The sequence below is a fragment of the Haliotis rufescens genome, unplaced genomic scaffold (genome assembly GCF_023055435.1).
Source record: "Haliotis rufescens isolate VD_foot unplaced genomic scaffold, xgHalRufe1.0.p SCAF_18, whole genome shotgun sequence".
In the NCBI taxonomy this organism is placed as follows: Eukaryota; Metazoa; Mollusca; class Gastropoda; order Lepetellida; family Haliotidae; genus Haliotis; species Haliotis rufescens.
In genome coordinates, this window is record NW_025963868.1 from 24020908 (window position 1) to 24044817 (window position 23910).

General features: G+C 43.6%; 1 protein-coding gene across 1 annotated transcript; it reads right to left on the reverse strand.

Moving 5' to 3' along the window:
• Positions 1-124: 124 nt before the first annotated feature.
• Positions 125-23755, reverse strand: LOC124132910 (activating signal cointegrator 1 complex subunit 2-like). Its single transcript, XM_046497072.2, has 17 exons — positions 23624-23755; positions 22928-23089; positions 20936-20994; positions 18924-19035; positions 16710-16907; positions 15320-15540; positions 14967-15041; positions 14135-14242; positions 12603-12671; positions 11811-11885; positions 10831-11131; positions 7928-8032; positions 5844-5947; positions 4586-4708; positions 2695-2895; positions 1734-1800; positions 125-696 (listed from the first exon to the last, which is right to left on the reverse strand). Exons 1-17 carry the CDS (start codon positions 23696-23698, stop codon positions 418-420), a joined length of 2334 nt encoding a protein of 777 aa, XP_046353028.2. The 5' UTR covers positions 23699-23755; the 3' UTR covers positions 125-417.
• Positions 23756-23910: the final 155 nt, after the last annotated feature.

A 23910-nucleotide genomic window follows, 5' to 3' on the forward strand; every position in this document is an offset into this window, starting at 1 on the left:
AAGGACCTTAACAATGGAGGCTTTTTTAAGCCTCCAGGAACCCAGATAAAGCATGGCAGACAGATGAATAGGAATCAGTCCATTCAGAACTACACAATTTGGAGTTACTGAAAACAAAAACAGATTTATGTAACAATATTTACTGTAACCATGTAACATAATTTAATTTACATCATTCGGATTGCAAAGACAATCAAGTTAGTACTTGACAGAAATTATATGCAGCGTACAAGACATGACGGCATGGCTTCTATTCATATACAAACAAAGAACTTATCCAAACCAACCTATGTTTCTGAATGAAAGGACACGATTAGACCCATCCGCCAAAGTTTCAGGTAACCATGGTCCAATTGGCAACCTGAAATTATATGTCAAACACTGTTACCACCCTACTTTGTCTTCCCATCATGCACTTCAAATGGCCATCATGCCTCTGCCCCTCTTCCTGTCCGCCCCGGCTCGCCTGTTGTGATTCCCGCGGGCAGCTTTGTTCTTTTCCTTGAATTTTCGGTTTCTGACAACATCATTTTCTTGACCTTGACCCTTCGGCTTCCCAACTACATTGTGTTGCTGTCTGATACGACCTCCACGACCTCTCGCTGAATGCCACTGCCGTTTCTGTTCTGCAATCTCGCGAAGTTTGGCCGGGTCTTGAACAAAATCATCCCGGGCTGGTTTCTCATCATCCGATCCCTAATGAGATAATGATATTACAATCAGCATCAGTACCTAATTGAAGGGGTATAAATTCATTATCATATGTTCTGGTAGTCTACAGAATTGCTGTCTATTGAATGGTTTGTTTATTTGTTTGTTGTTTAACGCCACACTTAGCAATATTCCAGCTATATGATGGCGGTCTGTAAATAATCGAGTCGGGGCTAGACAATCCAATGATTGATGTCATGACCATCTATCCATGCAATTGGGATACGATGACATACATCAACCAAGTCAGCGAGTCTGACCGGCTGATCCCGTTAGTCTCCTCTTACGACAAGCATAGTCGCCTTTTACAGCAAGCATGGGTTGATGAAGACCTATTCTACCCCGGATCTTCACGGGTGTTTATCTTTGGGTAAAAGTGGTAGTTAAAGCTGAAATGTCACTTGTGCTTACTGAATTGTACATGTCTCAGACCAGAAGACTCAGGTTAATTTCAGACCCTACATTGTTTACCTCTCTTGGAACGAGTGAGTGAGTTAGTTTCAATGCCACTTTGATCAGTATTCCAGTTATATCACGATGTTGTGACGATAAACATTATGTTTTTAGGTTTGCAGGATATATTGAGTATTTGATGCCCTGAAATATACATTTGAACCTCCAGCTAACATCAGTTCCAAATGAAATTTTCAGGTATCAAATACTGAATAAAACCTGCAAATTTAAAAACACAATGTGTATCTCCCATTTCAAACCCACGATCATCACATTCTGGCACAACCGAAAGTTTTTTTTGTTTTGTTTTGTCTTCTGTTTAACGCTGCACTCAGAAATATCTGAAGACCAGACAATCCAGTGATTGACATGAGCATCGATAAATCCAACTGGGATACAATGACAGTCACCTGATCCCATTAGTCGCCTTTTACGGCTAGCATGGGTTACTAGACCTGTTCTACCTCAGATCTTCACAGGTCCATGACCATAAGTACAAGACTTAGACGATTGGTTGACAAGTGAGGAATCCAGCTGTGATCTGCGGAATCCTTGGTACAATATCCTACCTCGGATTCAACCGCTTGACGTTTTGTTTCTCTGCCTGTCTGCAAGGCCCGCGGAACAACAAATGGTCTGAAAGAGGAGAAAATATGATTGACTTTACAGCTTATGATGATCTTCAAATTCACCCTAACATATAGTTGTGAAAGTTTTGACATAATCTATGAGGTTCTTCCAGAAAGAAAATACTGCATACCTCTTATCAACACATCCGACCTTTTGGACCAATACCATACCTTTTATCAACACACCGACCTTGTGGACCAATACCATCACATGATCTTATTGTGAACACACAATGCCATTTAGAAAGTGGTCAAATGTAAGAAATGTCATATTTGGAATAACTCTTTCTTAGCACAGTACAAATTCTAGTACCATCCGGGATTGGAACACACACTCTCAGAGTGAGGCACCTCATCACCAGCACACAAAGTCAGCGATCTAACCCCCACCTTCTACATGGTCCAACGGTAGTCGAGTACTGTATTCCAGTATTTTACTCATCCAGGATTATATTTATGCAGGGAGGCCATTTCCCAGGTTGATTGTATACAACTGTTTATTTGGTTACATACTAGTTTGCACAACAACAACAACAACAATAAAAAAAGAACCACCTGCCCCCACTATATTTTCAAAAGCCATTGCCTGAGAACCAGTTCTTTTATTTTCTTAATTTAAGCCTAACATGGGTGAAATTCTTTTTTTCATTAAATCTTATAGGAGCATTACAGTTTTTGCATATTGATGATTGGCTAGTCCATTTCAACTGTTCCATTGTCTGGAAAGAAGTCACACATCATTGTGATGATGTCATCCATTGTTCATGACATCACAAAGAACTTTATGTGACATTGTTCCAACAGTACATTAACTGAGCATATATCTCCACTTGAGACCAGGAAACCCACATATTTCTACCTTTTCTCAGAAAAAGACTAAGGTAATATAACAGGCAATCACCTTCTGGCTGTGAGCTCCTCAGCAGAGTCCTCATCCTGGGCACCGATGTTGTTCGTGTCATACGTGTCGTCATATTCGTCATCGTACTCGTAGTCCGGTAGGTTGTCATACATGCTGGCCTGGTCGCGTGACCCGTAGGCATCGTACGTTGCCTTCAGCTGCTTCACAGTAGACTTGTCATCAAGGGAGATGTCATCACCTCTTTGAAACAAACATCAGCAGTACAGTGAGTGAGTGAGTTGGGTTAAACACTGCTTTGAACAGCATTCCATGGCATATCAGGTTCAGGATTTGCGGCACGTAAGACAACTGGGCCTCCCGTGCCCCCAAATGGTAGCAGATCACAATACACCAATTGATAAGAGAACAATGAAACAGCAATAACGGATTGTCATTACTTTTCTTAAGTTATCAAATGTGTAGGTTCTAGACCACTCCCTGTCAAATATCATTTTCAGACAGCCTCCACCCATCTCTTTCCCTGATATATCCAATCCCCAGACTGGCTCAACCCACCTCTTTCCCTGATGTCTACAAACCCTAGACAGGCTCCACCCACCTCTTTCCCTGATGTCTACAAACCCTAGACAGGCTCCACCCACCTCTTTCCCTGATGTCTACAAACCCTAGACAGGCTCCACCCACCTCTTTCCCTGATGTCTACAAACCCTAGACAGGCTCCACCCACCTCTTTCCCTGATGTCTACAAACCCTAGACAGGCTCCACCAACCTCTTTCCCTGATGTCTACAAACCCTAGACAGGCTCCACCCACCTCTTTCCCTGATGTCTACAAACCCTAGACAGGCTCCACCCACCTCTTTCCCTGATGACTACAAACCCTAGACAGGCTCCACCCACCTCTTTCCCTGATGTCTACAAACCCTAGACAGGCTCCACCCTTCTCTTTCCCTGATGACTACAAACCCTAGACAGGCTCCACCCACCTCTTTCCCTGATGTCTACAAACCCTAGACAGGCTCCACCCACCTCTTTCCCTGATGTCTACAAACCCTAGACAGGCTCCACCCACCTCTTTCCCTGATGTCTACAAACCCTAGACAGGCTCCACCCACCTCTTTCCCTGATGACTACAAACCCTAGACAGGCTCCACCCACCTCTTTCCCTGATGTCTACAAACCCTAGACAGGCTCCACCCACCTCTTTCCCTGATGACTACAAACCCTAGACAGGCTCCACCCACCTCTTTCCCTGATGACTACAAACCCTAGACAGGCTCCACCCACCTCTTTCCCTGATGTCTACAAACCCTAGACAGGCTCCACCCACCTCTTTCCCTGATGACTACAAACCCTAGACAGGCTCCACCCACCTCTTTCCCTGATGTCTACAAACCCTAGACAGGCTCCACCCACCTCTTTCCCTGATGACTACAAACCCTAGACAGGCTCCACCCACCTCTTTCCCTGATGTCTACAAACCCTAGACAGGCTCCACTACTTCTTTCCCTGATGACTACTAACCCTAGACAGGCTCCACCCACCTCTTTCCCTGATGTCTACTAACCCTAGACAGGCTCCACCCACTTCTTTCCCTGATGTCTACTAACCCTAGACAGGCTCCACCCACTTCTTTCCCTGATGACTACAAACCCTAGACAGGCTCAACCCACTTCTTTCCCTGATGTCTACAAACCCTAGACAGGCTCCACCCACCTCTTTCCCTGATGACTACAAACCCTAGACAGGCTCCACCAACCTCTTTCCCTGATGACTACAAACCCTAGACAGGCTCCACCCACCTCTTTCCCTGATGACTACAAACCCTAGACAGGCTCCACCCACCTCTTTCCCTGATGTCTACAAACCCTAGACAGGCTCCACCCACTTCTTTCCCTGATGTCTACAAACCCTAGACAGGCTCCACTCACCTCTTGCCCTTATGTATCCTGCTCATGTCCACATTATCTTTGCGGAAGACATCAAACTGGTCATTGTCGAAAATATTAGCTCTCTGGTCGACCAGGCTGGATGGTATCTCCTCAAAGCTTTCCCTGACAACAGAATAATGGTCATTTGTGTTTATAGGAGACAAACATTAAGCAGGGTGTTACCTTGTTTACAAGATGCAAATTATAGCTCTGTAGCTCTGTAGCTCTGAAGCAATAATTTTATGACCTGTCAACCTTATGTTGGTACAAATATCCATGGTGAGCTATAGAAACATATGTGCAAAAAATTCTGGGGAAAAAGAAAGAAAAGTGTTTGTGTTAAAACAGTGACGCCTTCAACTAGCTTGGATCTTCTTAGGGACAAACCACTTGATATTCTGGGGGTGGGGTGGGTCTGGGAATTTCGAGATTAGATATTTTTTCAGCTACAGCTACAAAACCAGTTACCTCCATTTCAGAATGTCGAGATCTGACTGGTCCACGTGATCTTGATAAAATACGATATATCCCGCCTTGGAGAGAAATAAATTTATCAGAGGGAGAATAAATCCCTTATAGCCCGTCACAAGCAAGACAGTCTGCACATGGATTTCTGAGAGGTAGAATAAATTCCTTATACCCTGCAGAGCATTGTGACATCATTGGTTACTATGATGTCGCAATCAAATGACATCACTAATCTCTCTGCCACTGAAGCTGATTAGCTGCACTTCTTACACTTCAGACATTGGTTATTTCATTTCAGTATCTCCAGACCCCTTCGTGGTCTAGTGGTAGAGCGACCGCCCGGAGAGCGGAAGGTCCGGGGTTCGATCCCTGGCCCCGTCATACCAAAAGACATTAAAAGATGGTACTTGTTGTTACCCTGTCTGGCGCTAAGCATTAAGGGGCTAAAACAAGGACTGGTCGGCTCGGAGTCAGTATACTGTGTCTGAGTGGGGTATTCATGTTAAACTGTGGCATGGTATCTCAGTGAGCTAGCACTATAAATCGGCATCAGTCCGGACTAGTACAAGCAGCCACACAAACACACACACGTACATACACGTCGCTATATAAGTGCAATAATCTTGGACGCGACGTTAAACCCCATTTCACCTCACCTCACCTCAGTGTCTCCAAGGAGGTATCACTTGATCTCCCAAAACGACATCTCCTGTAGAAGCCAGTTTAGGATGATAAATTCTTATCATTAATGAATAACAACATTAGAAGTGAGTTGTGTTCTTTTCACTACCTTTCCATGAACCTGTCAATGTCGTTGAGAGATGGCGGGAGTTTGTCTGTCAGCACAGCGTTGATGGCCTGTTCCAAGTTGTAGCCGAACTCCTCCAGCAGCACCTGAACATAGAGTGAGTGAGTGAGTTTGGTTTAACACTGATTTGAACTGTATTTCATTTAAACCATGGCATATTAGTTCAAGTAAGGTGAAATAGGGTTTTAACTTGGCATACAAGATTATTTCACTTATATGATGATATGCATTTATGTGTGTGTTTGAGTGAGTGAGTGAGTGAGTGAGTGAGTGAGTTCGGTTTAACATCACTTTGAACAGTATTTCAGTAATATCACTGTGTGTCCGCTTAATGTGGGAGGAAAGCCCGAAGTGATGCAGATCTCAAATGTTTATCACTTTGGTGAAACCCACAAGCAAACCTAGAAACATAATTATGGCAAACCGTGTGCTTGCATGCGTGCATGTGAGCAGGCATGGGTCTCCTAGTCCTAGTTCATACTTTTTATCAGAGACACAGAGATGAGAATGGACATTTTCCTTTTCAGCTGAAACTTAGCTGGAGCGTGGTCCATAAATTGGGGGTGTTCAGTGGGGAAGCCATCAGGTTTTAACAAATTTGCGATCACCAAAATTTTGCGAAAATCTGTGGATCCATGGAAGATTCTCATTCCTGGAGATACCATGCGTCAGTTTAACATGAATACCCCACTCAGACACAGTATGCTGACTCCGAGCCCACCAGTCCTTGTTTTAGCCCTTTTATGCGGAGTACCAGGCAGGGTAATAAAAAAATACCATCTTTTAATGTCATTTGGTATGACGCAGTGGGAATTAAATCACCAACCTTCCCCTGTCCAGGCAGAGTGAGTGAGTGAGTGGGGTTTAATGCCGCTTTTAACAGTATTCCAGTTATATCGCGGCGTGTCAGCTTAATGTGGGAGGAAAGCCTGAAGTGATGTAGGTCTCAGACATTTACCACTTCGGTGAAACCCACGAGCACGGGTATGGTGCTGACACATCTAGAAACAATCAGGGCGAACGGGGATTCGAACCCACAATCACAGGTTTCTGGCATGCCCAAGGGATGCAACTCTGCACAGCGAACCACGGCGCCTTAGACGACTGAGCCACCCGTGCCCCCTGTCCAGGCAGATGCTCTATCCACTAGCCACAGTAGTAACCGTCTCCGTGGTCCATTGGATAGATATTTACATGTATCACTTTAGTTAAATCCATGAGCATGGGTATGAAACTGACAGACTGAGGATCATAAACTTGAACCTATGACCAGCAATTCCTGTCATGACTAAGGGACATAACTCCATACAGTGTAATGGGTTTTATCATCGCGTCCAAGATTATTGCAAATATATAGCGACGTGCATGCATGTGTGTGTGTGTGGCTGCTTGTACAGGTCCGGACTGATGCCGATTTATAGTGCTAGCTCACTGAGATACCATGCCGCAGTTTAACATGAATACCCCACTCAGACACAGTATACTGACACCGAGCTAACCAGTCCTTGTTTTAGCCCCTTAATGCCGAGCGCCAGACAGGGTAACAACAAGTACCATCATTTAACGTCTATTGGTATGACGCGGCCGGGGATCGAACCCTGGACCTTCCGCTCTCCGGGCGGACGCTCTACCACTTGACCACAGAGGCGGTCTAATCTGTCAAGCCATGAAGAAGCAGGTGGTCCTTAACTATTTTGGCGTAGCATAAATACAATCCTCAAAAAGTATTTTTACCTTTGTAGCAGAATGGTCAGGGGCGTTATCACATACAAAACATATTTACATACAGTTTTAAGCTCGGTAGAGTGAAAGTATGGTTTTACCCATAGTTTTACCAATATTCCAGCAATATCACTGCAAGGGGGACACCATATGCTAGGAAGACATACAGATATAGTAAACACACCTGAGGGCCCACTTGCATAAAGCTACCTTAGCACTACAACTTTCGTAAGTCAATGCTAAAGTATGGGAGTTACGATCATCGTAAGATCGCTTAGTGCAAGTGGACAGACAGTCCACAGTGACTATGGTGACTTGTTTTGTTGATTGTAAGCATTTCCTACCTCGATAAAGCCGTCCCCAAGTTCAGGCAACAGATCCTTCACAGATGAGACGAGAGAGTCTATCTCAACGATGGACGGACGTGGTGCACAAGCTCCATGAAGGTCCTGGAACAAATACATAGAGGTTATCAGGCTTATACTGAGCAAGCCTCCATGAAGGTCCTGCAACAAATACATAGAGGTTATCAGGCTTATACTGAGCAAGCCTCCATGAAGGTCCTGCAACAAATACATAGAGGTTATCAGGCTTATACTGAGCAAGCCTCCATGAAGGTCCTGCAACAAATACATAGAGGTTATCAGGCTTATACTGAGCAAGCCTCCATGAAGGTCCTGCAACAAATACATAGAGGTTATCAGGCTTATACTGAGCAAGCCTCCATGAAGGTCCTGCAACAAATACATAGAGGTTATCAGGCTTATACTGAGCAAGCCTCCATGAAGGTCCTGCAACAAATACATAGAGGCTATCAGGCTTATACTGAGCAAGCCTCCATGAAGGTCCTGCAACAAATACATAGAGGCTATCAGGCTTATACTGAGCAAGCCTCCATGAAGGTCCTGCAACAAATACATAGAGGCTATCAGGCTTATACTGAGCAAGCCTCCATGAAGGTCCTGCAACAAATACATAGAGGTTATCAGGCTTATACTGAGCAAGCCTCCATGAAGGTCCTGCAACAAATACATAGAGGCTATCAGGCTTATACTGAGCAAGCCTCCATGAAGGTCCTGCAACAAATACATAGAGGTTATCAGGCTTATACTGAGCAAGCCTCCATGAAGGTCCTGCAACAAATACATAGAGGTTATCAGGCTTATACTGAGCAAGCCTCCATGAAGGTCCTGCAACAAATACAAAGAGGTTATCAGGCTTATACTGAGCAAGCCTCCATGAAGGTCCTGCAACAAATACATAGAGGCTATCAGGCTTATACTGAGCAAGCCTCCATGAAGGTCCTGCAACAAATACATAGAGGCTATCAGGCTTATACTGAGCAAGCCTCCATGAAGGTCCTGCAACAAAAACATAGAGGTTATCAGGCTTATACTGAGCAAGCCTCCATGAAGGTCCTGCAACAAATACATAGAGGCTATCAGGCTTATACTGAGCAAGCCTCCATGAAGGTCCTGCAACAAATACATAGAGGTTATCCAATCTCATTTAAATCAGACCTTAGTTCTCGCTACCGCTAAACAAAGATCTGAAGACATCCCATTAGGGGTCATGTCAGACCGACCTTTCATCCGACCAATCAGAGCGTTGCTTACCAGATCATGAAAGTGACAGTCGGAATGTGATTTCTAATCATACAACCTCGAAAACTTTAACATGGGGTATACCGAACAATAGTTACGTGTTTAAGGGCTGATTCCTTACAATCTAGACCATCTATTAGCCATTCCAGAATGGGTTTTTTTCAGGTTTTAAATTTTTAATCAGAATTTGCCAAATTATGTTTCGAAGCGAAGTCTCCAATTTGAAATTAGTGCCGTAAAGCACGAGAAAGCTGCCTTTTGATTGGTCATTCCATTTGTCGGTCAAAGTTCTCGCAAGGTCGGTCTGACGTGAGCCGTAATGGGACGTCCTCAGATCTTTGTTCAGCGGTAGCGAGAACTAGGATCTGATTTTAATGAGATTGAGAGGTTATCAGGCTTATATTGAGCAAGCCTCCATACACTTGATGCATGCGCAAAGCGCTAACATTATTACTCCAGTAAATGTTTGTTTGTTTGTTGTTTAACGCAGCACTCAGCAATATTCCAGCCACATGACAGCAGTCTGTAAATAATCAAGTCTGGACTAGACAATCCAGTGATTGACATCACGAGCACCAACTTACACAATTGGGATATGATGATATGCATCAACCATGACAGTGAGCCTGACTATCTGATCCCATCAGTCGCCTCTTACGGATCAGTGTGCACTCAGTTTTCATTCTCAGCTCCCTGGGGAGTATACAACCCAGGATGCCCATGAGGGGCCAGAAGGTTGAGAGTCATATTACCATCTCACCCAACCTGGTAGCCATTTACACTGCTGGGTGAACACGGGCATATTACAAAGTCACATGTGCTACATGTGCCTCAGTGCGGGGCAGGACCAAAGTCTCATGACCGTTCACATTTATTTGTAAACACTCACTCATTTATAACATGATGACTAAACAAACTGATCACATCCATACAAATTTTGAACCACCACATACAGTAAACTATTTCCGTATATTCTTGAGTATAGTGCACACTTTTTTCCCAATAAACACAGCTATGTAGAAGGGGGTGCGCATTATACATGCCATAATGAGTTTTGATGTTGAAATATATCATTCCTGATTAAAAAAATAGTTCCAGATACAATTTTTCCTGATCCTTGCATTAAATCCTATAAAGTTATAATATTGGGAAAGTTTTAACCGAATCACCGGTAGATTCCAAGAAAATGTGTGTGCAGCTGATTGCTGTTTCTGGCTTAGTTTACGAGAAAATACACACGGTAATCGTAATTTCTGCATGTAAAACAATGCCTAGCAGAATAGAAAATACAATTTAAACAGCAAACAACATGTCTGGTAAAATTTTTAATCTCAAATTTCAAATTTGTACTGACCAAGTTACTTATCACACATACGTTAACCTGAATTCGCTGAAGGGGTATGGTGTAATTTTCTTCTGCATATTATATTAAAAAAAAACATTTTACCAAAATACTGAATCCCCAAGAGGGGGATGCACATTATACTCAGGTGTGCACTATACTCAAGAAATTATGGTAGGTCGTTTTAAGCATATTTACAGCATATATACCAGTACAGCAAATGGCCGGGACCAAAAAACAGTTTGTTATATCCATCAGGTCATTAAAAGCATGTTGGTTATAAACATAATTTACTACTTACATAATCCTCTGTCTGATAGACGTCTCCACCATAACCCTGGCTGGAGTAGTCGTCCAGTGCCTCTCCATCAGCCTCACCAATAGCTTCACCCCCCATCGCACCAGCCCCTCCCCCCATCGCACCTGCCCCACCCCCGATGGCCCCAGCCCCGCCCATGGCTCCCTCCTCTAGTGGCCCCGGAGAGCCATCCGGACTGGTCCTCCCCCCGGCAGACATCGCCCCCTTCGGCTTCTTCCTCTTCCCAAACGTAGCGTATGCGCTGTTGATGGCATCATGGATGTATTGCACCTGGGTCTCGTCACTGAACTCGTTAAAGATTTTATACTTCAAAACTATGGATGGAAGAAATGCATAGTGTGAGATTAAAAATTAAAATTTTTTAATATCATTGCTCTGTGCTGTAGCGCCCATGTTTACAATCAGATCAGAATTCAGTGAGCGAGCATTAGAAAATACATAGCTTATCTTTGCAAACAGTTAATGTTATTCCCGAAAAAGTTCTAACACTAACAGGTTAACAGATCTAGTCAAGTTGTTAGCACCACGCCTACCTTTTTGTGATAAAATGTGACCAGCTGACTTGAATGTTTTTTCACAAGACAGCAAGTGGCCAATCAGATTTTAATGACGAGCATGACTGCCTCCGTGGTCTAGTGGTAGAGCGTCCTATCAAAAGACGCTAAAAGATGGTATTTGTTGCTACCCTGTCTGGCGCTAAGCATTAAGGGGCTAAAACAAGGACTGGTCGGCTCGGAGACAGTATACTATGTCCGAGTGGGGTATTCATGTTAAACTGCGGCATGGTATCTCAGTGAGCTAGTGCTATAAAATCAGTGATAGTCCAGACTAGGACAAGCAGCCAAGCACCCACACATGCATGCACGTCACTATATAAATGCAATAATCTTGGACGCAATGTTAAATCCCATTTCACCTCCCCTTGATGCGAGCAATGACAGTCAGTTCCCCAGCAAGGATACATGTCACAAGATGTCTGACACATGACATCAGCATACTCCTGGAAGCTGTATCTGCTCTCATAGTCAGCCAGGAACCTGCAACCCACAAGGTCCAAGTACAAACAAGAGTTTGCCACTAACGTGGCTATATCCCCTGCCCCTGTTGCAGAATTTATGACATAAATAAATCTAAACAAACCCTAACCTTTTGTAACCGAGGTGGAACTTGTCATGGAAATTTTTTAAAAAAGAAGAGTTTGGAACCTAAGTCCATCTTGTTGCCAAGGAAACGTAAAAAATAAAAATTTCTAAAATTTCTAAATAGCAAAAGGCACCAGTTTAGCATGTACCTGACAAACCTGCAAAGTTTCATGAAAAAATATTGAACGGTTTCTGAGTTATGCTCCAGAAACGAACCCTACCCTCACAGAACCTGAGTGAGTGAGTGAGTGAGTATGGTCTTACACCGCTTTTTGCAATATTCCATCAATATCACGGCAGAGGACACCACAAATGGGTTTCACAAATTGTACCATGTTAGGAATCAAACCCAGCCTTTGCAATGACAAGCTAACACTTTAACCACTAGTCCACCCCACTGGCCCTCTATGCCTTAAGTAGTGAATGGTTTTGTATGTCACAGTCAGAAGCATTTTGGCTATAGAGAATCTCACCCATGTCTCTGGTCTAGTATCATGTCAATAAAGTCAATGAAAGTTTAAAACCTCAAGGCTTGCCAAGGATCTTATCTAGCTTTTATCATTGTACATATTGAGGTATGTATCGCATGATGACACAGTGTGAAGTGTTTACCTCCGTTCTCCCAACACAGCTGACATGGTGTGGAGGAAGTCTTCTATATTTTCAGCTATATCTTCTCCCCTAAAAGTCAAACACAGAGAAAACATTTTAACGTGGTGTCTAAGAAGGAGTAAAACAAAAGTGACATTTGGACAGTAACACCGCCTATACCTTACCAAACACCGCCTTCCACTCCCCAAACACCCCCTACCCCTCCCCAAACACCGCCAACACCTCACCAAGTACTGCCTACCCCTCCCCAAACACCGCCTACCCCTCCCCAAACACCGCCTACCCCTCCCCAAACACCCCCTACCCCTCCCCAAACACCCCCTACCCCTCCCCAAAACCCGCCTACCCTTCCCAAAACACCGACTACCACTCCCCAAGAACCACCTACCCCTTCCCAAACATCGCCTACCCCTCCCCAAACACTGCCTACCCCTCCCCAAGAACCCCCTACCCCTCCCCAAACACCGCCTACCCTTCCCCAAACACCACCTACCCCTCCCCAAACACCCCCTACCCCTCCCCAAGAACCCCCTACCCCTCCCAAAACACTGCCTACCCCTCCCCAAAACCGCCTACCCTTCCCAAAACACCGACTACCTCTCCCCAAGAACCACCTACCCCTCCCCAAACACCCCCTACCCCTCCCCAAAACACCCCCTACCCCTCCCCAAGAACCACCTACCCCTCCCCAAACATCGCCTACCCCTCCCCAATCATCGCCTACCACTCCCCAAGAGCTGCCTACCCCTTCTCCAGCACAGCCACCCCTCCCCAAGAGCCGCTTACCCCTTCTCCAGCACAGCCACCCCTCCCCAAGAGCTGCCTATCCCTTCTCCAGCACAGCCACCCCTCCCCAAGAGCCGCCTATCCCTTCTTCAGCACCGGCTCCCCTCCCTAAGTGCTGCCTACCCCTTCTCCAGCACCGCCTACCCCTCCCCAAGAGCTGCCTACCCCTTCTCCAGCACCGCCTACCCCTCCCCAAGTGCTCCCTACCCCTTCTCCAGCACCGCCTACCCCTCCCCAAGAGCCGCCTACCCCTTCTCCAGCACCGCCTACCCCTCCCCAAGAGCTGCCTACCCCTTCTCCAGCACCGCCTACCCCTCCCCAAGAGCTGCCTACCCCTTCTCCAGCACCGGCTCCCCTCCCCAAGAGCTGCCTACCCCTTCTCCAGCACCGGCTCCCCTCCCAAAGAGCTGCCTACCCCTTCTCCAGCACCGCCTACCCCTCCCCAAGAGCTGCCTACCCCTTCTCCAGCACCGGCTCCCCTCCCAAAGAGCTGCCTACCCCTTCTCCAGCACCGCCTACCCCTCCCCAAGAGCTGCCTACCCCTTCTCCAGCACCGGCTCCCCTCCCCAAGAGCTGCCTACCCCTTCTCCAGCACCGCCTACCCCTCCCCAAGAGCTGCCTACCCCTTCTCCAGCACCGGCTCCCCTCCCCAAGAGCTGCCTACCCCTTCTCCAGCACCGGCTCCCCTCCCTAAGAGCTGCCTACCCCTTCTCCAGCACCGGCTCCCCTCCCTAAGTGCTGCCTACCCCTTCTCCAGCACCGGCTGTATGCAGGTGTGCTCTAGGATGGTGTGGAATATCTTCTGTAAAGATCTCCTGGACTGGTGCAGCTTCTGTTTCAGCAACCTCTTGTGACTGAAATATCATAACAACCATCATGAGATCTCCAGCATCAAGACACCGTAAACTCCTATTAGTCTACAGTCTATCTTTGACATGACACATCAGGTTAATGTGTGCGTGTTTGTTGTTTAAAGTCTATCGCTAGCCAGTTTGGCCAATCAGATAAGAAGACTTTAGAGCATTTAATGTTTATGGTTGTTTAACACCCAAAACAGCAATTTTCCATCTATATGACGACAGCCTGTAAGTAATCAAGTCTGGGCCAGACAATCCAGTGATTGACATAATGAGCAACCATCCCTACATAGGGGTACGCCTACATGCCATGAACTAGGTCACAGAGCCTGAACACCTGATCTAGGGCTGGGACGGGTAACTCAGGTACTCAGGTCGAGTGGGTCCTGAGTAGGACCCGGGTACCCACAGGACTACCGTTGTTAGCCACGTAATTTATTGTTTAATAACAAAAATTATCTAAAACTCCATGGTTCCACTACAAGTCACTAATGTTCCCATTTCTTTCTGACTGTGCATCCATTCCTTCTTACTATTACATATTTGAATTAAGATAAAACTTCATGCTACAGTTAAACTTTTCCAAATCGAGAGTTTGTACCTATCTCTAGATATCTACAGCGGGTACTCGGGTTAGGTCAGATAATAGGGTAACGGGTACCCGGGTAGTAAATTTGGACTCGTCGTCTATGTTATTTGTAACCATGGTAACATTCCTCACCTCATTGTCTCAAATTGTCGCACTTTTAGAGCAGCTTGTATCTCAGGAACAATCCCTTCATAAAACGAGGCTAATCTGAAACAGGTTGAAGCAAAGTGAGTGAGTGAGTGAGTGAGTGAGTGAGTGAGGCTAATCTGAAACAGGTTGAAGCAAAGTGAGTGAGTGAGTGAGTGAGTGAGTGAGTGAGTGAGTGATGCCATCTGAACAACTTTCCCCCAAACCATTAAATATTTTATATAAATAGACATTCTTCAAACCTTACAACTGAAGAGCAAGCCACTAGATACAATAATTCATGAATAATTTTGTGGTTAGAAATCATGGAAAATTCCCAAATCAAAGTTCCAACATACTTCTGTTCGAACCGGAACTCGTGGAAGATGTGGGCAGCTGGCGGGTACACGTCGAGGAAGTTGGATATCGTGATGGCCGTGTCCGCCAGGTAGAATATCACATCCTGGAAATCCTTCACTGTCATGGTGTGGAGTCGCGGATCCTTACTGCGGGCCTTTCCCAACTTCTCAGGCGTGAAGGACGAGGTCACACCGCACATGTCCTGGGTGTTCTCCAGCACCTGAAGGTCAAGGTCAGGAGGTCAGCAGGTCAAGGTCATGCATTCCAGGCCAAGTGAAACTCAATGCCCTGCTTGAAAAGATTTAGGATTTCATGTGTGCCCAGTTGCTTGACCTTCACTGAGGATGCAAGGACATCAGGTGAAGAGGTTAATCTGATTCTTAATCTTCACAGAAGATGAGTGAGTGAGTGAGTTAAGTATTTCAGCCATATCAAGACGAGAAGTACATTAATAATCCATAGATTTAGACTAAATAAACAGCTGTCAACGAAGGACAGTACAATAACTAGGATATCACAGAATCGATTTAAAACTAGTTGAGAATATATAAAAACCATAAGTACCAGTGAACAACACAATATAAAAATGGGCTAGGGATCGTCAGTAACTAAAGGGAGATCACCATACCAGGGACCATGGGGACTTACAGTGCCTTTGCTTCCTGCATGGACCCTGGCAGGATTTACACCATCCCTTCAGTCGCTGGCGATGGTATGCAAGTTTAGCCATTGAATAAAACTAACAAATATACTTCGATTAAAAAGTCTGGTATGCATAAAAATACTACGAATGATTTGGGACTTACACAGAGGATGAAAACAATGGAACACTTCACATGTTTGTTTGTTTTGTTTGTTGGTTGGTTAAAGCCGCGCTCAGCAATATTCCAGCTATATGACAATGCTCGTCGTAAGAGGCAACTAACAGGATCGGGTGGTCAGGCTCGCTGACTTGGTTGATGCATGTCATCATATCCAAATTGCGTGGATCGATGCTCATTATGTAAATCACTGGATTGTATGGTCCAGACTTGATTATATACAGACCGATGTCATATAGCTGGAATATTGCTGACTGGCATTAAACAACAAACAAAACATATTGTCTGTACATTTTTTGTGAGGATACTATGAGTGAGTGAGTAAAATTTAACGTCACATCGGCAGTATTTCAACCATATCGTGACGATGTGGTGATACAAGACATGTTTCATTTTTCATCAACATGTATCAGTTTACAAACTGGTCTCCTTATTTGCACATCATGTGAATCCTGAAAAAAGTTTGTATGAATGTATTTTCTTCCTATCAACAAACACCCAATTATATTTTTGTGTCCAGTATGTTCACAAAATCCTTTCTCCTAAGCATGTATATCCCAGAACATACTTGTATGATAGTGGGGATGGTTGCCCGCAAGTCGTCGGCATACTTTGGCTGCTGAGTGAAGATATTTGTGATCATTTTTGTGAGAAGAGCTCCATTCCCACCGCCGTATAGAACACATAAGTCCAGCAGCTTCGGCACGTCGAAGATGAAGTTCTCATACAGGATGTCACCAAATACACTAGGAGTGATGTGGTCATCCTACAAACAAATAAACATGTTTGATAAAATTCAATCTCATTAAAATCAGATCTAAGTTCTCGCTGCCGCTAAACAAAGATCTGAGGACATCCCATTACGGGTCATGTCAGAACAACCTTTCGCGAACTTTGACCGACCACTGAAATGACAAACATCAGCCAATTAGAAGGCAGCTTTCTCGAGTTTTACGACACTCGTTTCAACCTGGCGACTTCCATTTCAGAATACGCTTGAAAAATATGTTGGAACAGTTCTCGATTAAAATTTTGAAAACTGAACAAACGAACATATAATATATGGTTGAGATTGTATGGCAGTGCTTCCCACGTACTGTGTAATGCCTCCTCCATTCAAATGTTTGACCCACATAACAGTTGCTCGGGATATTGTGAGTGTCCTGGGCCCACTTGCAAAAGCAATCTTAGCGCTAAGATAATCGTAACTCCCATACTTTAAAACAGACTTACAGTAGTCGTAGCACAAAAATCTCTTTGTGCAAGTGAGCCCAGGTCTGGGATAAATGGGGGCACGAGTGGCCCAGTCGTGCAAGGCGCCGCGATTCGCTGTGAAGAGTTGCGTCCCTTAGGCACGCCAGAAACCTATGATTGTGGGTTCGAACCCCGGTTCGCCCCGATTATTTTTCTAGGTTTGTCCGCACCATGCCCGTGCTCGTGGGTTTCACCGAAGTGGTAAACGTCCGAGACCTGCATCACTTCGGGCTTTCCTCCCATATAAAGCTGACACGCTGTGATATAACTGGAATACTGTTAAAAGCGGCTTTAAACCCAACTCACTCACTCACTCACTCTGGGATAAATCGGACTGGTTGCTTGGAGATGTTATAAATAGGATACGACTTGGGCTGGATGTGACACACGTTAGCTTCATTTACAAAACATTTATATACGTTGTTGTCTCCCGACTTTCGTAAGAATGTGACCGAGAAGAAGTTGAGTGGTATTGTTCGGACTCACAGACTTGAGTGAATTAGTGAGTGAGTGAGTATGGTTTTACGTCGCTTTTAGCAATAATCCTGCGATATCACGGCGGGGGACACCAGAAATGGGCTTCACACATTGTACCCATGTCGGGAATCGAACCCATGTCTTCAGCGTGATGAGCGAACGCTTTAACCACTAGGCTACCCGACCACCCCCTTGAGTGAATTAAAGACTGCATGCAGCTAAATAATCTTCCCATTCAGTGTCTTAACACAAACACCTACTTTTTAAAGAATGAAATATTGAGGAAATCTTCTAAAGTTACCATCTTTACTGTAGTACAACCTCTTCCATCTGGACACTCAGAATAGCCCCATCATATTTCAAGTAGTATACAGTCAAACACTGTTGTGTCAAACAAATGGTTATCTCAAAGTAAAAATTTTGTCCCTGTGCATTCCTTCTTTAATCATCATTATAATATTTAACCTCCAATGTGTCGAATCGGATGTGTCGAAGTTACTTTTCATTCCCAAGTATATACTTCCAGTACAAATTTACTCTGATTAGACGATCTTGGCATCTGTATGCCAAGTTATTTTTCACTTGTGTCGAGCCTCGGATAACTCGAAGCATTTAAGTAGGTCCCTTCAATATCAACACAATGGTGTTAGGCTGCATTTAACTTGACTGTCAAATGTCACATGTTCTGCTGATCAAAATGTCCTAATAGGGGCTCTGGGGTAGTGTTGGACCCCAGCATCTTGTGAGTGAAAAAAGGCCCATGTCGTATCATGCTTATTGTACAAGGCCACTTTGTGATATCGTGGGATCAGGTCCCGTGATTACAGGTTGCCGTATTGCTGGAATATTGCTGAGTGTTGAGGTTGACTGTCAAATGTTGTGCTAATCAAACTGTACTGTTTACTGTTTTTATTGACAGATGGGGTCATATTCAGCAGATCCTGGCACAGCTAAGGGAAGCAACTCTATACAATGAATTGTTGCTCCTTAGGCCACTGGGCCATTTAAAGATGTTATTGATAAACATATCTGACTTAGGACACGTTCCGACCTTTGATTCCTTGTGAGTGGCCATTCTGACGCAGGTCATGAAGACAAGGCGATGTACCTCCAGGTGGCGCTCCCTCCCATCATTTGGGAGGTCATAGATGACATCATACGACCTGGAAATAGGACACAAATTACAACTTTTTATACGAGAGGCGTGAAATGTCAAACATAAACACTGATAAAGTTACAGATAATTGTGAAATATTGTCGAACATATAACCAGCCTTTTTTTCCTATTATCAGTTTACTTGCATGTTTTTACAGTATATACATATGTCTATAGCATGTATAGAGTGAGTGTAACAGAACAATATTTGGAACTTCATGTGCAAGGGAGGACCTCACAATGAGCAAATGAGTGACGACAAATTGTTTGTCCCTTTACCTATATTTACTTAGAGATCAGTTTCATACTAAACTTGCTCATATTCAAATACCGTATTCGACGTAATAAGCGCCCCGCTCTAATAAGCGCCCACAGCGATATTTGCTTATATATTGGCTAGTGAACAATCTCATTCAGCACCCTTTCCGATTGATCAATGCACACAATACTTATTTATTCCTGTATAATACGCACTCGTGTGCTACATGCACCCTTAATTATGGGCAATTACATTCTGGAAAAATATATCTGTCGTATATAAACATTTCAGGCTGTCAGCATAAACCACGAAATTTATCTTTCAAGTCTGTTTTTTTCACCCAAGTAACATTCTAATAAGAGCCCCCTATTACTAATTTTGAGTGCGCCCTGGGCGCTTAATACGTTGAATACGGTATCCAAAAATGTCTCCTGGAAATCTTCAAAACCAGATTTTTCTACACCTTTCAGACTTACCTTTACATTAAAGTGCTGTTGTAAGTCCAAAATATGCACAATTTGGAAAGTAAAATTCTTATACTTATTTATATGAATTCAACCAAAAATTTTCATAACAATAGTATCATGCCTTTGAAAACTTGGTTGCAGTTTTCAAAAATATGTTGCATATGTTGCACTGGTTTATTAACACAATGTTTGAGTGGAGTGAGTGAGTAAGTTAGTATGGTTTTACACCGCTTCTAGCAATGTTCCAGCAATGGGTCATTTACCCATGTGGAGAATCGAACCCGGGTCTTTGGCTTGACAAGCAAATACATTAACCACTAGGCACCCACACCACCCCTCGTATAGTGTAAAAAGACTTGCAGCCTGGTGTGTCTCCAGAAGCACAGCAACACGTTGGATCACCCCTACTCAGAAAGAAGTACAGAGCTTGTACTTCCTGCCAGGTAACCTCGTTTGCATATTTATCAGATCATGATACCAAAATTATCGGATTGGTTTATAACATTGATGATACTTTAAGGGTTATTATATGGCAGTTTTCATATCATACCCAGTATCAACCCTCGGCCCCCTTGTTTGTTTAACGTCGCACTCAGAAATATTCACGCTATTTGATGGCGGTCTGTAAATAATCTGGGCCAGACAATCCAGTGATTGACAACATCAGCATCGATCTATGCAATTGGGATATGATGACATGAATCAACTAAGACAGCGAGCCTGACCTACCAATCCCGTTAGTTGCCTCTTACGATAAGCATAGTCGCCTTTTACAGCAAGCATGGGTTGCTGAAGACCTATTCTACCCCGGACTGTCATGGGTTGACGTCGAGGGTTGATTCTGGAGTCGTGGGTTTATATGGGGTCGGGTATGAAAACTGCCATATAATAAGTATTTTATCACATACCATGACATCAAATTGTAAAATGAATCTAATTAAATGTAATACATTTTCACCTTGTTTGGAAGACATTGTCACGGAAAAGCTAGCCGTGCAGACTACGCACAAAGGGATGTAACTCCAATTTCTTACCACCCTGTATGGATCGCCTATTCAAATTGCATTGACAAGCCTTATCAGCCTGGCAGGGGTGTAATACGGGTCTGGTTATTACACAGTTTAACTCCAGAGCTAAATCAGTCGTAAGTTTCTAATCTTTCTACACGTGTGTATGGTTACCTTGGAGAGAAGCGAAGGTACGTGTCCAACAATGTCAACAAACTCTCATTAAACACAGCCTGAAACAATAATAAACAACATTTCAGTGAGTGAGTTGGGTTTAACGCTGCTTTTAACAGTATTCCAGTTATATCGCAGCGTGTCAGCTAATGTTGGAGGAAAGCCCGAAGTGATGCGGGTCTCAGACGTATACCACTTCGGTGAAACCCACGAGCACGGTTATGGTGCTGACAAACCTAGAAACATAATCTGGGCGAACCAAGATTCGAACCCACAATCATAGGTTTCTGGCGTGCCCAAGGGACGCAACTCTGCACAGCGAATCACGGCACCTTAGACGACTGAGCCACCCGTGTCCCTACAACATTTCAGTACAAGAGTGAGTGAGTTAGGTATATTTGTTTATTCCTTTGATGTGTTTGATAACAGTCTGCCTACCCAAAACATGCACAAATGTTGAATAGAGAATATGTAGAGAACAAGGTTGTTTTATTTATTGTTTAACGCCACATTCAGCAATATTCCAGCTGTATGAGTCTGAACCAGACATTCTAATGATTGGCATCATGAGCACTGATCTATCCACTTGGGATATGATGACATGAATCAAACAAATCAGCGAACCAGACCACCCAATCCTGTTACTCATTTCCTAAGTCAAGCATTAGTTGCTGAAGACGACTTCTAACCCGTAAACAGGAATAAGAAATACTTTTAAGTGGGTCCGAATAGAAAGAGAACTAATAATAGTACTAACCCTATGATTTGTCATTTCTTTCAGAACAAGATTCTAAATTGTAATTTCATAATTAATTAGACCACTGACAATAACATTTTGGAGAAAAACAATCAGTACACCAAGAGATTCCATTGAGTGAGTTGGATTAATGCAGCTTTGAACAGTATTTTCCAGGTATATATGTCAGCTTAATGTGGGAGCAAAGCCTGAAGTGATGCGGGTCTCAGACATCAACCACTTCGGTGAAACCCACAGGTATGGTGCTGACAAGCCTAGAAACATAATCGGGGCGAACCGGGATTCAAACACACAATCATTGGTTTCTGGCGTACCCAAGGGACGCAACTCTGCACAGCGAATCGCGGCGCCTTAGACGACTGGGCCACCTGCCCCCCACTAGAGATTAGAAAAAGAGAAATACAATTAATTGCCAGAGTGTGTGATTCTGGGTTAGAATAGTTCCTCAGCATCCTCTTCTTATAATATAGACAATGAATGATGAAACCAAATGGATCGAGTGATCAACACTTGATTACTTGGTTGATTGTTTGTCACCATACCCTGATGGAGTGGAGAATTGCTCATCATATCAATCACTGGTTTCTCTGATCCAGAATAATTTAATTACAGGCAGTCATCCTATTGCTGAAATATTGCTGGCTGCTGCATTAAACAACAAACAAACAATAATTCAGGGATTAATCTGGGACTGTGAACTGAGAATGCTTGGCAGGCAAATTGGGAAGAATAGATATTTTGTCAAAAAACGTTTTTAATTCTTAATTTTCTAAATTTGTAGGTATTTTAACATTGAATTTCAACAATGCATTCCATTGCAAGAATGTTAAACTATGCATTAATGCCCCTTCCGCTATATTGGTCTTATCAGTGACATACAGATACCTCTACGAAGTCATAGGTGACTAACAGGATCGGGTGGTCAGGCTTGCTGAGGTGGTTGATGCATGTCATCGTATCCCAATTGCGTGGATCGATGCTTGTGATATCAATCACTGGATTGTCTGGTCTCGACTCAATTATTTACAGACCACCGTCATATAGGTGGAATATTGCTGAGTGTGGCATTAAACAACAAACAAACAAAAAGTTACAACCTATAATAGCATGACTTGGTGAATGTTTAATTCCAATTTGGGAAATTTTACTGACATTTGCTGCAGAATTGGGGTCGATATTTGTCCTCTAAGCCGTTCTAGTTAAATCTGTGTAATTGTTCATTGTTTCACAAGTACCTGACACCAGAACTTGTCGTGCGGAAGCTGAAGCAGCCAGTGAAGATCCTCCGCTATGAACTTTAACCTCTCCAGCCATTGTTCATATTGACCCCTGTCAGTTATGTCTGTAGGAGGCGGAGTGTAGGCAACAAACACCATCTTCTCCAGCCATTTGGGATGCTAAAATAATAGAAAATACATTTTGTAAGTTTATAACCAGAAGTTCCGATTAAAACAATTTGAAATTTAGATGCCTTTTTACTAATACTATAAAGAAACAGCTTTCCATAAATAATAGTGCAAATATTTTGATTCAGAGACAATGTACAAGGTTAAATTGAAGTGAAGCCAGAGCCAATTGGTATACTATTGGGTGACAAACAGATTCTATATCACACCAATGTATTGAGTAGTTCCTATCAATTCAAGGAGTTGAAACTGTTTTAAAGATGGTTAGACTTGTCTCAATCATTTTATCAGGCACTTTTACTTAGTTGTTGTTTTTAAACAACTTAAACAACAAATTCTAAGCTTGTCTTCTAAAGTACGGCAAAGAAGAGAAGTGTCTTAACTGTATTCTTATTGCACAACATAAAAATCCGACATTTTTAGCCTTTTGCTTACAGACGGCAAACTTCAATTTCTTGACAAGTTTGTCTAATCGGTTTATGACAGCTTAGTATCCATTGCCATAAGAAGATATTTATACGATACCAATGCTGGTAGATGATCCCTCTTGCCGCTACTGTCATCAAATGGAACTTGTTTCTTGTCAAGTGGAGCGGTCATGTTGTCACTCACTTTCAGCCTAAACAGATGGCCTTCACCTTGCTAAGGGATCATTCATTATCAATGGTAAATCATCAGTGTTCTGCTTTTGTTTTTATGCGTATCAACCAAAAAATCGTGTTAAGTGGAAATTATAATAGCTAGCTGTAAGTAAAATGCTGAATCAGATCGTATATTCGTGTATCTGTCGGAACGAAATAGGGAAACCCTCT

Excerpts from the sequence above, each read along its gene's own strand:
- LOC124132910 (XM_046497072.2), bottom strand. The coding sequence starts at position 23,698 with ATGACCGCTCCACTTGACAAGAAACAAGTTCCATTTGATGACAGTAGC. Across the intron at positions 16,908-18,923 it reads CCACTCACAAGGAATCAAAG|GATGACCACATCACTCCTAG; the intron begins GTCGGAACGTGT and ends ATTTGTTTGTAG. Across the intron at positions 2,896-4,585 it reads AGGATACATAAGGGCAAGAG|AGGTGATGACATCTCCCTTG; the intron begins GTGAGTGGAGCC and ends TTTGTTTCAAAG.